The sequence below is a fragment of the Canis lupus genome, chromosome 36 (assembly GCF_011100685.1).
Source record: "Canis lupus familiaris isolate Mischka breed German Shepherd chromosome 36, alternate assembly UU_Cfam_GSD_1.0, whole genome shotgun sequence".
NCBI lineage: Eukaryota > Metazoa > Chordata > Mammalia > Carnivora > Canidae > Canis > Canis lupus.
Window position 1 is genome coordinate 3,568,179 of NC_049257.1, and position 18,321 is coordinate 3,586,499.

Consider the following 18,321-nt stretch of genomic DNA (forward strand, 5'->3'; position numbering starts at 1 on the left):
GGGACTCAATCCCACGATTCCAGGATCATGCCCTGAGCCAAAGGGAAATGCTTAACCACTGAGCCACTCAGGTGTCCCCTAAATAATTCTTATTATTGCAACTCACATTTATTGAGGGCTTGCTGTGTGCGGAACACTTACCAGTCATTCCCTCAACTCTCTGAGATACACCGTATTGCTATCCAACTTAAAAATGATAAAAATGAAATGAGATATGGTAGTCATATGCCCATGTGTCAGAACTAAAAGTGCTAATACTAGGATTTGGGTACAAAACATTTGATCAAAGTGCCTATATCCGTCACCATTGCTAACCCAAATGTTTGGCAAAGCCCCTACCTGTACATGCTGTGTGAAGTGACCTTTTCCTTGTTCATTTCCTGACAGCTTCAACAATTTAATTACACCTGGCTAAGACTTATTAAACATGAAGAGTGGTGCTTAGCTCCCATCCCTGATACTGGGGCCCTGAGGCTGCACCCTTGCGATAACAGAAACAAAGGGCTAAAATGGCTACATAAATCAGCGTCAGTCTTTCACCCAGAACTGGTAAGCAAAATATTTGTAACTCTCCTTTATCGCAAATCTAACTTCTGATTAAATGGGACATGAAATTCTCATTGTCTGCGCCCTCAATCAGAAGCTTTAAATGTGTTTGGGACAATAGAGGCAGTGTAAAAGTTCATACAGAAAAAAAAAGTTCATACAGAGAGATAAACGGGTGTTTTTGTAAATTGTCAAGTCCTTTTTTCCTTTTAAAAAATTTATTTCAGATCTGTGATTTTAAACCTAAGTCACCAGGTTTTTTGGTTATATTTCTATCAGCATCTTTGTTTCTGTAAGTCATTTGCTTCAGTCAACTAACAATGCCAAAAATAATGCTTACAGGCTAGAACTGGTTCTCACTGATTACCAGAGAAGCCTGTAGGGAGAGTATATGGGGAAAGCAAGAAGCAGTTTGTTTCCTACGAGCTTTGCACTTTAGTACGAATCTGCTTTTCAGCATTCTGTCTCCTTTCCATAAAGGGAGACTTTTTCTCATCATTGCACCCCCAGCCCCTGATTCCCAGAGACCTGGCCTCTCAACAGGTATTGAAGGCAGTTCCTACCAGCTTATAGGAGCTGATGGTTGCTGCTGGAACTTACCAACATCACATTTGGTGACATCACACTGGTAGCTTGAAACCAGCCATGATGGGAATATTTACAGAAACTCATGCTACTAATCCAGGAGTTTAGCTGTTAATATTTACCAGACCACCCTGCTATATCCTATTCACTCCCAAAATGATAAATATCAAAATCCTGATAGGCTCCCACAATTTTATTTTTACAAGATACAAAGTCATAAGCTTTGGTGTGAGATCTTGGAGGGGCAACAATTTTTTCAGACTGATCTTAAATTTTCTATTATCTCACTAGCAAGTAGTCACCAAATCCACAAAATGCACTGGGTAAATGAAGACTATCATTTTCCTCAGGGTTGTCCCGAAAGTAAGCACTTTTTTCCCCCTGGAGTGCCTCCATTTCTTTTGATGTTGCAGTAAGTGACAACCATGCTCCCTTCACAACATTTTTCTTCCTACTCGGGTCAAAATCAGGGCCTGAGCAATACATTTCCCAATCTTCCTCCCTTTCAATCATCTCTGTTATATTTTAGTTCCTTCTGGACATTTTTTTCTCTTTAGTGATAAAAACTATTATAGAGTTATTTAGAAAAAAATAGGAATTACTAGTGTACAAGTTACTAATTTTATGTTGCATAGTGTTGGAAAAATCCATAAACATCTATCAAATACTACCTTCTGCTTCCTTAATCCTATGCCTAAAAAAGCTGGAGGTGGGACCAGGGGTGAGAAAGGATGGGAATGAGAACACATTTTTCATCTCCAGAAGTGAATCTGTTACCAGGAAAAAAATTATCACTAGTGAGAAGATACTTAGGAACGCGCAGCCCTTAAATCACACAGGTCTTATTTACAAACTGGGTTGGCCCCACTGAGAACTTAAGCCTTTGTTAGCTGATTTTTATATAGGTTTAATTTCAGTCCCTCTAAATGGTAAGCCAATTTGTAAATAAGGTAATTGAATTAAGATGGCAAAAATTAGATGTTTTCCAACGCTGTCTATGCCTGTGACTTCGTAGCATGTCACATCGCTGCCTTCTGCCTTTTTTTTTTTTTTTTTTTATGATAGTCACACAGAGAGAGAGAGAGGCAGAGACATAGGCAGAGGGAGAAGCAGGCTCCATGCACCAGGAGCCCGATGTGGGATTCGATCCCGGGTCTCCAGGATCGCGCCCTGGGCCAAAGGCAGGCGCTAAACCGCTGCACCACCCAGGGATCCCGCCTTCTCCCTTAAGTTCCTTTATCCATACATCTCTTTCCATGGAGATGAGTATCATGACAATAGTCTTCTTTTTTTCAGTATTTTGGTAATTTTCTTACTAAGCCTCCGGAGTCCTCCAAAGCATGTTAAGTATTTAAAAATAAAATGGAGAATAAGACTAAATAGCAGGAACATGTCTCTCCCTTTAGCATTAGGAGTTGAGAGCTTCATAGAAGGAAATAGGGTAATAGTGAGTTTGACCCTGAATACCAATGAATTGTTAAAATTATACATTTCTAACCTGCATTTAGAATATGCTCCAGGCCAGCCCACCCCAAATGCTGTGGATTATAGACACCTAAAAGAAAATCGTTTCTAGGTACTGGAATGACCCTCTACCACTGTTCCCCTCATCAAGCGTCTAGTTTGGGAACAAGTTATCCAGTCACCTCTTTACAATCCACTCACAGAACACTGTAGATAATCTAGGATGATTTTGTTCAAGGCCAACTCCTTTACAAAATCTTTAGCATACTCAAGCATCATATTTCCAAAGTCCTACAAGGATGACCATGTTTTTATAGGAACATCTTTAAAATAAACTATAACAAAGTCACCACTGTTTGGTATATTTTTTTAAAAATATTCCAAAACAATATACATATAATTAAGATTATCTTTGTCATAATCATGGAAAATTGAAAGAATTAATAGGTGAAAAAAATTGTAAAGCCATAAATAAGTTCTAAGTTGGTTATCTATTAGTTCTAAGATACTCAGTAAATATTAACCAGTAACAGAACTCCTCTGAAATACCTTTGACTTTTTTATAATTACATCTGGATTTTCTGGACATCAGGCATTATGTACTTTTGGAGATTGTGGTGGGTAGCTTATAAATAAGTACATCATTTCTAGCACTTTGAAATATAAAAAACGAACTAACTCACTTTTTGTGATGGTTGTTTTTTCATGATCACCATCAATTAGAAAGCCATCATCCATCAAATATAGTAAATGCCATATGGAATTATTTCCTTTAAATAATACAGTTATCAGACCTATCATCAGAAAATAAATTTTTTGTTTCCTTCCTGAGGAAGTCGTAAAAGTCTTAAAAAGCCTTGTAGCTTGAATAAGTAAGAAGTTAGATTGAGATGGAGACAAATTTATTAGTCCAAAGTTCATGTTTGTTAATCTAGTTCAGAAGAATTTCTAAGGAATCAAAAATATAATTATCTTTTTAAAATTAGTTTTTATTTCTTTATACTTTGGTTGTCAGATTCATTCTGTGGCTCATTCCCAGATCCCCTTTCTTTCCAGGTGAATCACATTGTTTTTGGAAATTATCATCAGTTGCTATGCTTAGAAGGAAATGTTTCTCAGAAGACCTTGAAAGTTGCTGCTTGTGACCCAATGAAGCAACACCAAAAGTGGAAATTTGAGAAATATTATGAAGACTAAAGAATAACTAATATTTTAATCTACTAAACCCATTAGACACTGTGAAAATGACAGTGGATGTGGGGACTGTATTTCTCCGTGGTAGTTTACATTTTCAAAATTAATAGCTTTGAACAGGAGATTTAAAAACCCACAATATTTGAGAAACCAAAAGTGAGCTCAGGGAAACAACCTAACGTTGAATTAGAGTCCTTCTTCAGTTCTTTGTGGCCTTATGAATTGCCTGCTTCCTGCCTGTGCTGGAAGGACCTCAGCCTGCAAGTTTCCCCCATGCAATCAAACAGGTAACGGGAAATGAAGCTAAAAGTATTTGAGAAAGTACAGTGATATTCATGATTGAGTTTGATAATAACCAGCTCTTTTGGCCCACAAGTAGGTATAATCAATGGGAACCTATTCTTTTATTTGCTTTTTTTTTTTTTTAATTAAAAAAGTTACTTGAGTTCCTATGATGAAAAGACCTCAGAAACACACAGCTGTCATCTTGGTGAAGTCCCTCCCAGCTACACACATGTTCACCTAACAGTATGAAAGAGTATCATATTCCTCAATGGTAGAACTTTGATCTGGATGACTACATAATGGTTTTTTGTTTTTGGTTTTTCGCAATCTGAGTCAGTGGAAAAACTTTTAAGTGAGGAAGTCAAATGCTTATTCAGTTCTAGATATGGACATTGTTTCAATTCATTCTGTGCCTTTAAAACTACACTTTAAAGAAACAATCATACTAGTAACTTCCTAGACTTAGGTAGATATTTAAAAAGAAAGAAAAAAAGACAAAGAAAAAGGGGCTGGGTCACAGTGCGCTGTAGTCACCAAAAATACACTTAATTGTTGAACACGCTGCAATGTAAAACAAAGCAGAAATGAACCACTGAAAAAAATTAAAGATTTATATAAAATACTACTTTAGATGTAACAGCATTCACAGGGATGAAGCATACTAAAAATAGCTCTAAAAGATTTCAAAGCAGAAATAAAATGAAGTAAATATGATGAAAGGGGAAGAAAATGAGGTAAACAACCCTCTGGAAGACAGTTAAGAAAAAATTGACCTAGGCTTGACCAGAAAAGAAAAGGAATCTCGTACCTCTATGGGGTGGAGGTGGGGGATAAGGCCATAGATGTGGACCTAATGGTAACACTGATGAATTTGAGGAAGAGTCCATGAGAAAGAGTCCAATATTTCTTCCATCCAAATTGAGTTCCTAATCTTAGGTATGACAATACTTAGGCATATCACAAGAGATTCTAGAAATCCAAATATCCTTTGTATTGATTTTTGATAAGAAAATTCATGCCCAGAAAACACATTACCTGCCTAAGAGTCCCACTCCAGATAGTGAGAGATGAAGATTAGAATTTGGATCTCCAGAGACAGGGCTCATTACACTGCCCCAGGACTCCAGCCTAAACAAATCCGCTCCACAGCATTCTTAAAAAGGAGTTACATAAACCTTGCTGGGATTGGGTCTCTGGAGCCATGCTATACGCTTGTTAATATAAAAAAACAAAGCTTTGTTCAGTTGAGCTGATGGTAAAAGTGGGCATCTTTAGTTTTGACTTCCTATTTAAAATTTAATTTTATCTCCCAATTAATTACACAAAAGCAGAGCTATAACTATGACTCAGAAGGGGAAACAGCTCTGCCTATTTGCATCATACTTAAGATGTTTTATTCAGATAATTGACATTGCAGATGAGATAAGAGAATGACTAGAAAATGAGATAATTCTTTTCAAAACAGAGCCATATGGGGGATAAAACACAAGTCAGTTGCCAAAGGATTAACTGAATTGCTGACCAAACTGAATGTGCTGAGTGCCTCATGCAATTCTTTGTGTAACTGCAAAAATGTTGAAAGGTTTTTTTGCCCCCAGTCTGAAGACTCTTTTTATTCAAAAACAGTTTCCACAAAACACATCAAGTCTGTTCAGAAAAAGATGAGTTATGGTTTGGCTACACGTACCTTTGGGCATACCAATGAAAGAAATTTGAATGTTTTTCACCAAGACCTTCTACAGTCTGTTTATGGTCTTCCTGACTTCACCTTGATATAATATGAAGCTCTCTTGGAATCTATCTTGTCAATGTAGCAAAGGATTGTTTTCATACATGGTATGTTTGTTCTTGGGAAGAATTTTAAAAACAGCTTTTACCATGTATTTGCTCCATTACCCTAAGATGTGAGGAACAAATCACTAATTAGAAATCTTACAGGCCTAAACTTAAGAGTATTGGCTAATTGTGAAATCTTCTACCAACATTTTTTAAGCATTATCCTCTAAATTTTGTTTTCAGAAGCTGTAATAAAGGTGTAAATGCTACTCTATCTCTCTGGTACTTCTAGTGAGAAATCCCTGAGTGTGACACATTCAGGGTCCTATTCAGCCCTAAATTCTTCAGTAGGAGGCTGTGTTATGGGAGACCTCAGAGTTTTGCCTGGATTGCCTTGAGTCATTGCTTTTTCTTAGACAAGTGTCTGTATATCTTGTTACCTTAAACACAAGCATAGTTTTGATAATATTATGCAGGATCCATGCAATCAAAAACTAACTTACCAGAGCATCTGAGACCTTCTGAACCTTCTGGTTTGCACAGTTCCTTTCCCTTTTTCAACTGTTACCCAGAGCTTCTCCCTGAAGGATGACACAGCTGTTGTTGGTACAACCATGTTTTATCACCAGCATCAAATTTGCTCAGTTCTGCTTGCTGACATTCAATCAGCTGTCATTCACAGGGCCAAAAACCACCATTTGCCATAATCACAATGGATTGTTTCTCCACAGCTAATTTGGAAATATTCTCTTAGACAAAAAACAAAAACAAAAACAAAAACAAAAAAACCTTCCTTATAGTATTACCTTACAGATTGTGGAGGGGCAAAGATACCAGTTAGAGTGCATAAGAATTCAATTTCTCCAGTCAACCTTGAATTTATGAACATCTTAGGATGATTTTCAAGGGGCTCTCACGCAAAAGAGTGGGGTTGAGGCTGGCCAGAGAGTTACCATCTTTATTTAACAACTCTAACTTCTATGTTCAAACACAGAAAATAAATGATGCCTCAGATAAGGATCCCAATATCTGGGATAAAAACAAGAATTTATAGTGAATAAAGGGAAACAGATGAGAATTGATTCTCTTAGAGTACTCACCGTGTGCTAGGTGCTGACAGTGCCCCATCTCACCATTGTGCCCAACTCAGTGAGTTAGGTTCTTACTCTTTCCATTATGCAGACAAGGAGGATGGCTGAGAGGAACTGTCTAAGAGCATTCCACCAGCAAGAGATTAAAATCTAGTTTCCATTCTATCTAGCTGGGAAAAAAAAAAAGAAAAAAACGAGTCTCTTTAAAGACAACATGCTGCTATGAATTGTCGGGGTTTTTTTTTTTTCCCTTTAAGTAGGGCCATCAACTCAGGTGGGCTCAGTTGAAATCCCTTCATTATGAAGTCAAATGTCTTTGGTCTTCCTTGGCTGCTTTATAGATAGATAGGCTATAGAAGCTACACCCTTTCTGCTAACCAACTGAAATGTAGGCTTAAGGTTAGCTATCCCCACAGGTTTTGCAATGGTCTATCTCCTTGACTTCTTGCAGGACATATTCTTTTCCATTTCCTATAACAAATATGAGAAGGAGAAGCAGACATAGAGAAATTGCTTCTCTATAAATGATACTGCCAACTCTTTCTGCCCCCAACCGTTAATCAAAGCCAACAGATTGCCCAACTTGAACAGAGTTGGGAAGTAAAACATTGAAGACTCCTTTAATTTAAAATACAAACTAAAACTCCTTTTACTTAATTTTGTAGATTGTCACCATGGTGCTTTCCCAACAACTTTTGTGTAGGTTATTCAAAAATTGCTATGAGCCACATGACGAAGTGAGAAAAGGAAACCAACCAAAGTTAATGTACAAAATATTTATTTTTCATAAACAGCCATTCCACGGACAAGTTTGAGTAAGCAATGTAAAGTGTTAAATACTCCTGATGAGGTTTAATGGATGGTATTTCAGGTGTTGGTGATGCCTGTACCTAAAAGGAAGGAAAAAAATCCCATCACAATAAGCAGATTCAGTGCCTCTGTTTTCAACCTAATGGGTCAACTAGTAGTTACCATTCCAATTAGGGTTTCTTTGCAAGCTTATGTGAACCATTGCTTTGCAAAAACATACAGGAAAGTTCTCATTTTTCAGCAAATACAACTTCTAATACAGCGAGGTTCTAATGATGATAGTTGCCAACAATAAGTAACAAATAATTTCTTTTAAAACAGGCTATTTTATTGCTGATTGATTAGTATTTGCTAGTTCAAGGATATTAGTCAAAAATACCTATATAAAATAAATTGTTTATATAGATACAAACCTAATTTTTTGAAAGCCTAAACTATCTTTACTTGACCAAAAGCAAATTGATCTTCGTAAATATATATGTATATATACATATATATTCATATAGATAAATGTGTGTATATATTCATATATTATGTCTGTATATATAATTATATATGTGAGTCTATATTTTATGCTTTGAAGCAGGAGAGAATAAGACCAAGAGTTTCTACATACAAGTATAAAGAAAACTATGAAATGCTTTTGGATATTTTTAATTCTTTTAAGTGCACAGCTTTGTCTACATCTGACCTTCTGGACAAAAGTATCTCCAATGGACTTTCACTCTGGGTGTTGTTTTCCATACTTGAAGGGAGTATGCAAGCTCTAAATTATCAAGATATTTGTTATTCACTTAGGATTATGCACATGCCTTAATTCTCTTCCTTCAAACAACTGCTCAAATGTTGCTAGTTTTATACAAATTAGCTGTAAGAAACGGACAGAAAAAGAAGAGAAGGCAAAGGTCAAATTAGTGAGTTTTCTTATTAATTACCTAAAAACTTCTGTTGATGGGAGAACAAGATTGGAACTATGGAATTTAAAGGGATTTGGAGTTAATTTGAACATTTTGAAGTACCCAATTTTTCTGCCTCTCCCAACTTAAGTTATTGTAAAGAAGGACTCAAATATGTAATTTTAAGTTGCTAACTAAAAATTCAATTACTTTCCAAATTCATCTCCAAAATTCTCCCACACTGGCAGTTAATTACTAGGTATTGTCCTTTGGTTTTGTAGTTTGCCATGTATCTGTTGGGTCATTTCTGCTGTTGATCACTACCCGTGTCGCTGTGTTTATGTGGATTGTATGGCTTAGTCACTCGTGTTCCTCATGAGCTGTATACACATTTTGGTATTCATATTTACTATGTTACTGTCTGATATTTTAATATTGGCAAATGTTTGCTATAACTTTTGACATTACTTTTTATAGCCTTCTTGTTTTTATAGAGCAATGAAAGTTAAGCCTTTAAAAGTAGTTGCCTTTTACATGTGGTCAAACATATTTCTTCTTTATGATACTCTGGTGCTTCATCTTTTTCCATAATTCTCTATTATTACTTATTTTAAATGTTTTTCCTATCACTCTGAAAAACTTAAATGTCCGTTCTTCATTTGAAAATGCGCCAGAAGTACTACCCCATGTAAATATGCAGAAACAATTATTATAAAAGTGTCACCATGGTTTAAATGGCTATAAAGACATATATATTTTTATCAAGTTGTTGGAGTTAAGATGTATCTAAAACAAGAGCTCAGTTCCTATAAAAATATTACAAATTTTTCATGAACATTACATATCTACCTGCCAGAAATCTTTTTTTTGCAATGGTGTACATAATCATTTTAAGACCTTTTTGAAATAAATAATGCCTTTTTGAATTTAAATAAGGTGTTCTCTTGATTTCTGAAGCCACATTTACTAATGGTCTTTAATAGCTGCTGATAGGCAAGGGTTCTTCCTAAATTTTAAAGTGCAGTGAAAGAGAATAAATTCTAGACACCAAAAACAAGGACACAAACCTTTATTGAGAGCAAGTCAGACATAGCAGTTCTTTATTTAAATTGTAGACAGATGATAGATAGATTCTGACATATTCCATGTCTTCAAATGTAGCATTATATGAAAGGTAAATTTTATATTGACAAAGAAATAGAGCTTTTATTAATTCCTGTTCACCCCAAAACCAAGAAAAATTAAAAGTCATGTAAGAAATATCAACATTCTCACAATAAATCAATTCTCCCTCCTACCAGGTACCAGAGCCTTTCTTCTACCCCGACCCTGGAATCGTAAAAGCAGCGAATCTTCCAGTATGGTTACCAATTTGTGTTCTAACTTGTCCTATAAGAGGGTCTAATATGTTAAATATCCCTCATGAAATTAGAACCATTCCCTTGCCTTTCCTAGGTTACAAAAAATCAGTCACCTAACCTCATCGTGTTACTTATGATCACTTAACTCTGTGGCCTTAGTGTAAGATGGCAGCCCAGGGCAATGGGAATTAATGTCAAAGAGTAGTTTCAGTGCTCTTCTGTAGCTACACTGCCTCATCCCCTAAGCACTAGGCATTGACTCATTGAACATACCCCAAAAAAGTCATGGTTGACAAAATCTTTCATGGTTGGTTAACTATATGGTAAGAGCCACAAAACTGACAAGGCCGGGGTCACTATGTGTTGGATCCCCATTAGAGCCAGTTGCTTGGCCATATGACACGGCAGACTGTGGCCACAGACCACCCAGTCACTCAACCTCCACAGGAATTCAATGCTTCTGCTGGAACAATTAAAAATGCAGGCACTGCTGATGGCAGGCTTACTGTTCCATGACAGGTAACACAACACCGTGTTTTGAAGTTAGGTAGAAAATTGTAGGGGTCATCAGTAATCCAGAAAAGAAAATAGGTTGTCCAGGTGAAATGATTTAGAGGATTTAAATAAATAGGAAATTGTCATAATGCACCAATCTTTTACCTAAATTTATCAGTAGACACCTGATTTCCCTAGCTTTATTCTGAAAACTTGCATGATCAAGAATGAAATCTATAGGTTCCGCAGATGAAGAGTGACAGACCTTTTATAGGATCAAGTTGCAAAATATCTGTTTGAAAGAATAAAAGGAGTGCTTTAATCTTGAATTCAAAATTGAGTCTTGTAAACAGTAAATAATAGTATATGATACCATGGAAATATATTATATGACCAGGAGGAACTGAAGAACTTTCTATTAGAATGTGTGGGATTTGTTACACATAAATAAGCAATAATCTAAGAAGGCCTAACCCGGGTTTTTTTCACAAAATGAAAAAAGAAATAAACAAAGGGTTGAATAGTACAATGAAGACTGTATTACATTCAGACAATAAGGAATTGTCTTTTTATTTGCAGAGCCAAAAATATCCTTATTGGTGGTGACAGAAAGTTCAGGGTGATATATATGGAAGCCTGAAATGAAAAATTATGAAACTATCTAAGAATATAAATATAGACTCTCCCTTTCATAAATATTCAATAGATTATTTGACATACTGGCTTGAGTGAAGCTCCACAGGCACAATTTTAAGCATCTTGATTTGGGCTGAGGTCCAGTAAATTATATATTCTCAACCACTATCAGAGCTTTCTTACTAAAAATACATGCTCACACTCTACTTTGAAAATATCCTAAGATAATTATTTCCATTTTCATAGTAACTAGTATAGTTATGACTAGAGTCGTCTTGGGCTTCTAAGGAAACAAAATTATTCTGAGATACTGTTAATAAGAGAAAGGGTGGTAATAGGGATATTTTCTTAAAATTGTGCTAAAGCTGTCATTTTTGCTTTTAATGACTTTAACTGTGCTAGACGAGGTTTATATTTTCAGTCACAGAAATAAACTATCTGACTCTTTAGTCTATTGCCCACCAATCTTCTAGCCCCTCCCTGTATCAACCTCACAATGGATTTTATTCATCTTGAGCACATAAAGCCAACAATTAGTCAACAGAATTTTCCTGACAATTGCTCAGCCCCTCTAGTGAGAAAATTCAGTGAATGGTAACACCTAGGAAGGAGGCCTATACAGACTTTTCACTCTGTACATGCCAAGGAAAACCACTTAAAATCTTTTTCTGAAGATAATAGGAAAGGCAAAGCATTTTGGACAGCTTATTGCCAAGGTCTATAAAAACATGTTTAAAAGAAAGAGAGGTTTAATACCAGACTTTTAGCACCCTCAGTGTACAAGAAGAAAGACACCAGAAGAAATACAGGTCACTTCTAATAGTCCTCTTTCATTTAATGACTGTATTTCCCAGTGTTGCGACTTTTAAAGCTAAATCATGCCAGATTCTCCAGGGGTGCTTGCTGTTTGCTGTTTAGTGCTTATCACACAAGGCTGTATTAGTGAAATTTTAAAAAGCAAATGCCCACGAATGAATCTAAAGCTTTTTGATTACCAGACTGAATTTTGTCTAGGATTATTTCCATATTATTCTGCAGTGAAACAGAGATTAAGCTTTCACGTCTTTAAAGGGGACGACTCAAATAAGACCTGCAAAGACGCATTTCGGGAAAATAGAATTAGCTTTTGCTTTAGTGGGCAGGAGAATTTCTCAGTTCCATTTAGTTTATAAGTGCATCATAGACTCAAATTCATCAATTCTTTGCTTCGTGTTCCCCTTCCTGATTTTTCGATAGGATATTGTATTGTATCTTGAATAAGCATTTCTAGAGATATCACCCTTCTTCCCAAAGGTTGGCTGCTCCTCAGGTGTCACAGGCTGGGAATTGGGGCTGCTCAGTGGGGAGTCCTCATTTGCATCACCTTCCTCTTTTAATTGAGAACCCTCTTCATTTTTTTTCTTAAATTCTATCACTCGAACTTCATCTTCATCATCATTGCAATCGTCATCATCATCATTAATTTCTTCATCCCAAACCTCTTGCTCCTCCTCATGTTTGGAATGGAACACCTCAACCTGGCTAGGTTTCCGAAATCCCAACCATTCAATTTCAGTTGCCTGGTCAGCTTTGTTCTTCCCATCCTCCTCTTCTTTCTCTTCTAGAGGTTGTTCGGCAATCCTTTCTTTTTTTCTACTTATTTCCTGGTTACTGATACTCAGAGGAATCTTCTCCCATTGGTGGCCTGTAGCAAAATCAAATTGGTAATTGAGATACCCAACTCTTATTTTTTAATTATTTTTCTGGACAATCATTTTCCCACACATGATTTATAGGCTATTATTCTGTGGGTTAATAATATGTTCCGTCTACACAATAAAATGGATTTGTACTATCAAATTGGTTTGTAAAATACTGCACTAAACACAGTTAAGTAAGCTTCAGAATTTACCCAACTCTTTAAAATGCCAATGAGGGCAGCCCCAGTGGCTCAGCAGTTTAGTGCCGCCTTCAGCCCAGGGCATGATCCTGGAGATCCGGGATCGAGTCCCACGTCAGGCTCCCTGCATGGAGCCTGCTTCTCCCTCTGCCTAGGTCTCTGCCTCTCTCTCTCTCTGTGTCTCTCATGAATAAATAAATAAAATCTTTTAAAAAATAAAATAAAATAAAATGCCAATGAATATTGTAAACCTCAAAGAAGTTGACGCCTCAACCTCATTTGACCATGCAATTTTTTTGTCATTGTTGTAGACTATTGTATCTTAGTGAAACTGGTATTCCTTAGACAGACTTTTAAAAATCCTGTCTAACCTGTGGTGACTGGAAATGTGAACGTAGAAAATAAAATATATTTGGACCTATCTCTTACACACACACACACACACACACACACACACACATTCCCCAAGAAAAATTTTTAAAATATCTCACAGGAGAAAAAAGGCTTTCTTCTAGTAGTTAAAACAATGACTTCCTACATCTGGGCATGCTCAGAGTAACACAGTCAGTTTTTGCCACCAAGGTTTTGCCACCAAGCTTCTCAGAGTTGTGCTAAAGTACCAGTTACAGAAAGAGGAGCTGGAAGCCATGGGTGGAAGCCAGGTGTCATACGCTGGGCTAACTGTGACACCAAGCCCGCCAAAGCACCGACAACGTAGTCTAAGACTTGTCATTGAGCCAACCTTTAAAAATCATGCTGAGGTCACTGCTATATAGGGCTAGATTAGCTGTCACATTAGACATACCCCTAATAACAACTAATTAACTCAAGTTGTTTGACACCATGTGGTGACTTTTACAAGGCTTAATTCATTTCAAATTTTACTTTTCAAATAGATCACATCAGCATATCCTTAACAATATTTATTGAGCATGCTAAAAAGAATTAATCAGAGTGGAGGTTGTTCTCTGGGCTTTCGCCTCTAAAGAGACTTCTGTGGGAAGCTTTAGTCTATGCGTGACTCCAAAATATTGTCTAGATTGTATCCTTTGTCACTATTCCTTTTCAACACCGTAAGAGTCTTTAAATAAAATGAGAGGCCATGTTCCTCTTTGTCTTTCCCCACCAGTTTTCTACTTTCACTGAAAGTATCCACAAGTCCATTTCCAGTCAAGATTTTTCATTCTCTTTTCATTTTTTTTTTTTTGTTTTCCCAGCTACAGGAATCAGATTGTAAACTTAGAAAAAGAGATAGAGGCAAGGATGGACTATTATTCCTAACTAGTTGTACCAGTTCCTATCTGCTTGTTGGTACCCGGTTAATGTTCTTTACATTATAAATAAATGTATGTTAGAATATTTTCCATAATTATAAGCTTTCTTTTATTCTTATTTTTCCACAAGAACCAAAGAAGCTGATCTTTTTGCTCACATCATGACTCAGGCATGGAGTTGTCATGCATAAAATTACATCTTGAATTTAAATTATAGCTTTCCCTCAATATTTTTAGCATCTTGCTATTTTTCAACCCAGGAGTATTCTCTTTGGAGACTTTATAGCTGTTTGTCATTGTGAAAACAGAAGACACCAACATGTGTCTTACAGGAAAAACATATGTTCCACCAAACACAAAAGGATTCATTCAGGGAAAAATTCACCCTGACACCATCTACTTAGAAAATCCAGACTGCTTTCATTCTCTGATAAAAATGAAAGATCCTAGCAAACTGGTGTCTCCAGTGGACTTGCTGATTGGAAATTTGAAAGGGTCTCAGGGTGCCTAGGTGACTCAGTTGGTGAAGTGTCTGACTTTTGGTTTCAGCTCAGGTTGTGATCTCCGGGTCATGAGGTGGAGCCCCAGGCAGGCTCTGCATCCAGCCCAGAGTTTGCTTGAGACTCCCTCTCCCTCTACCTGCCCTTCCTCCTGCTCTCTCTCTCTCTCTCTGTCTCTCTCTCAAATAAATAAATCCTAAAAAAAGAATTTGAAGGAGTCTCTAGATGGACTTGGAGATCTCTGTCTCTGAGAACTTGCTACATTGGAAACAGAAAGACTAGGGCAAAGCAGTTATTCAGTTCATTTCATGGGACTTAAGGCTTAAGTTTTATAAATTACCTGTGATAATGTAAAAGCTTAATAATGGTTGTTCCTTATGACATTACTACAATAATGGCTGTTCTATCACTACGTAGGGACAGCAGGTAGTCTTAGAGGTGTCCAGGCACAGTGGACAAACCCAAGAAACTGCCATTCACATCTCTGTCTCCCTTGGCATCTACTATTTTATGTGATGTTCTAATACTTTTTTAAAAAATAATCCCTTCCATATTTTGCCTATTAAGGTCCTAACTAAGCTAAATTGCTCAGGTCTAATGAACCGACTTCAATTTTGAGATAAGATGTTTATGGTTGCAAAAGAGGAAATGAGTGATTAATTAATACGTGTTTATCCTGCACTTGATTTGGAAATTGCTTCAACATAGATAACTTCTTAGAAGTGAAATCTAAAAGATCTTGTGTTTCTTAATCTCTTGAGTTTATTTAAAATATAAGTCACTTAAAAATCAATGTTCCTTTTATTCCCTCATTTTCTAAAAGAACAGAATTAAAATTAGCTTCATGACCTGGGAGATTTCTTTAACAAGAATTAGGTAACCATTTTCTGCTTACATCAGAGGCCTAGAATTTTTCTATAGGTCAAATAAATGTTTAATATTATTTTAAAATGTACGTAAATGGTCAGCTTTTAGGATAAACCCATTTTTGAAACATTCACATTTCACAAATGCCTGACACAGATTTAAAGATGCTAAACAAATTTTACAAATGGATTGATTTAGTGGCCTAACTCATTAAGAGGCTGATATCATATTGTCATGTCAAGGCTTGCCAATCAGTTATACCAATCCATGCAGTCTCAGGCTTGATGCTTCTGGAATACATTTTAAGGTGAAACCTACAGATAATCAGGACGACTCCCTTATCTGCCTATAGCAGCTTTAAGCTTTTGAAGGCATTGCCTGGATTGCTTTTTCAACATCACGCTCACACAACATCCCATGTAAAAACTGCCATCCGTATTCAGTCAGACAGTGTCTGTGTACAAAATGGAAGTTCCTCTTACCTTCTCTGAATGTCATTTCATCAATACTTGTTTCTTGGAGAGAAAGATCGGTGATAGCCTTATGAACAATAAAGAGATTCTCTTCTGGTTTTTCTGGGGGGGAAAACCCACAAGATTGACACTGTAATATTTAAGCAGTTTGAGTTTAAATAAATTATCAATTTAGATTCCAGCTAGGTAGATCTATTTGATTTGCAATTGTGATCACTAAAATCAACTATTTCATGCTCCCAACTCATTTCTTCATTGGTTCCCATTTATAAACATAAGTATAATATCTCTTTTTCCATCTATATAAGATATAGAACCATGAATTCAGATACATTTAGATATATTTCAGAAGGAAAACCTGAAATGCTGAATTCCCTTTGCTTAAATAATAATGGGGCTGTTCATCATCATCATCATCATCATCATCAATAGTAGTTAACATTTAAGAAACACTTAGTAATCCTCATGACAACCCTACAAATGTCAGCACCAATATTTCCATCTCCTGCTAACTGAGAAAGCTAAGGCTTTAGGAAACTCGGGAAGTTGTCCAGGGTCATAAATCTATCAAATAAATAAGCCTGGATTTGACCTGAGGCAGAGGTTTGGTCCTTAGCTATCCAGCCCCTTAGAATAAGAGGCCACATTTGGCCAGGGACAGACAGAGGTGAGAGGATGGACAGCACATTCCTGTCATAACAGTTTATCAAAAGAATCACACGTGAGTTTACAAATTAAATTAAGCAAATCAAAGAGAAGGAAAATATTTTACCTTTTAGAATCTTCTCATCGGTGGACCAGTTGACTAGCGTGTTCCCTTGTAATTTCTCACTTTTCTCCTGATTTCCCTCTGTGGGTAGGTCTTCAAGATGGGGCTCTACCCTGTAGTATGGTCGGGTACCAGCCACATCACTGGCTCCCTCATTTGTTTTAGTGATGGGTTGTTGACCATTCTCAGGTGGTGTATCCCCATTGCACTCCGCCTGGCTGAGTGTCCCTGGAACATCTGTCATGCTGTACAGTTGAGTCCGAAGACGCGGAGACAGCTTTGGGGAAACTGAGCAAAAAGATCCTTGATAAGTACGTTCTTACCCCTTCAGGTTCTACTGTTCCAACTCCTACTCTAAGAATACAAAGTATCTACTTCAGTACATAATAACAAGCTGCTTTTCCCAAAGGTGTCCAGATAGAGCTTACAACAAAAGCAATAGGATTTGTCAGATTTGCCAGGAGCAAAGCACCCAGCCAATCACCACCTTCTTTGTCACTGGGCAGCTCCATTGGTTGAATTAATGGCAGCCTTTTGATTTACATAAACAAACAATCTGAGGCAATCAGGCTTTTGTGTTGGCAAGGCGAGGGGGACTTTCAGCTTGTCAGTCCCCCTCTGGGAACAGAGATTTTTGTCCATTTTCATAATGGCCCTTTGTCATTTTCCTTGTAACAGGAGACACAATTGTTCCACAGCTTTAATCCAGAGAGAATGACCACCTTGAGGCATATTAGTTCTGTGTAACCAGCTTAACGCTTCCAAACGGATTTTGTTCAAGTAAAACCCCAGCTATTTTGTAAGGGATAATGGCATCGTTTCTTATTCATTAAAGAATAAACAGCGTATCAAAAAACCTGTAAATAGGACAACTTTATTGTAAGTGGTTCTGGCAGCAGATTCCACGGTGTATTTTCAGAAGCCCAGAGAAAAGACCTAAGGAAAAATTCAACAACAACAACAAAAATGCTTCCATCTTGCTAATACCAAAACTTTTCATTTTAGAATAACTCATCTGGTCTGTAGCTTCTTATTCTCTAATTTATTTATGTTTATTGAAGTCCAAATCATCCTTTGAAGCCCTAATATCACTTCCTCCATGAACTTTCCCCTTTGTCCAATCAGATTTATTTTCAATATTCCCTATTGATGTTGCATGATGCCTATAAAGTTATATAGCACCAACACAGTCTGCCCTTGGGAAAAAACGTAATCATGGAAAACATGTGCAACTTACCAACCTTTCCCTTTTATTTTTTTTTCCCTTTTATTTTTTTATTTTTGTTTTTTTAATTTAAGAATTTGTTTTATGACACAATGAAAACTCATTAAGTTTCGATGAAATACATTTAAAAGTCACATGATATTTTCCTTGTGACATTGAAAATGTGAATTCAAATGCATGCACATTCACAAACAT

The 18,321-nt window shown here is 36.6% G+C and overlaps 2 protein-coding genes across 2 annotated transcripts in view; one reads left to right on the forward strand and one right to left on the reverse strand.

Moving 5' to 3' along the window:
• Positions 1-9,579, forward strand: part of GALNT5 (polypeptide N-acetylgalactosaminyltransferase 5) — a 46,610-nt gene extending 37,031 nt beyond the window's left edge. Inside the window, exons 9-10 of the mRNA XM_038585083.1 lie at positions 388-549; positions 3,652-9,579. Of these exons, the coding sequence (XP_038441011.1) occupies positions 388-549; positions 3,652-3,792 (303 nt within the window). The 3' untranslated portion in view covers positions 3,793-9,579. The remainder of the gene's footprint in view (positions 1-387; positions 550-3,651) is intronic.
• Positions 9,580-9,698: 119 nt separating this feature from the next.
• On the reverse strand, positions 9,699-17,387 carry ERMN (ermin). Its single transcript, XM_038584544.1, has 3 exons — positions 16,905-17,387; positions 16,142-16,234; positions 9,699-12,823 (listed from the first exon to the last, which is right to left on the reverse strand). The coding sequence occupies exons 1-3, from the start codon at positions 17,143-17,145 to the stop codon at positions 12,306-12,308; spliced, it is 852 nt and encodes a 283-aa protein (XP_038440472.1). The 5' UTR covers positions 17,146-17,387; the 3' UTR covers positions 9,699-12,305.
• Between the last annotated feature and the right edge of the window lie 934 nt (positions 17,388-18,321).

What these genes read in the sequence shown, in the direction of transcription:
- ERMN (XM_038584544.1), bottom strand. Translation starts at nt 17,145, where the DNA reads ATGACAGATGTTCCAGGGACACTCAGCCAGGCGGAGTGCAATGGGGAT. An exon ending in CGATGAGAAGATTCTAAAAG is followed by an intron (nt 16,235 to 16,904) that starts GTAAAATATTTT and finishes TTTCCCCCCCAG; the next exon opens with AAAAACCAGAAGAGAATCTC. An exon ending in TGAAATGACATTCAGAGAAG is followed by an intron (nt 12,824 to 16,141) that starts GTAAGAGGAACT and finishes ATTTTGCTACAG; the next exon opens with GCCACCAATGGGAGAAGATT.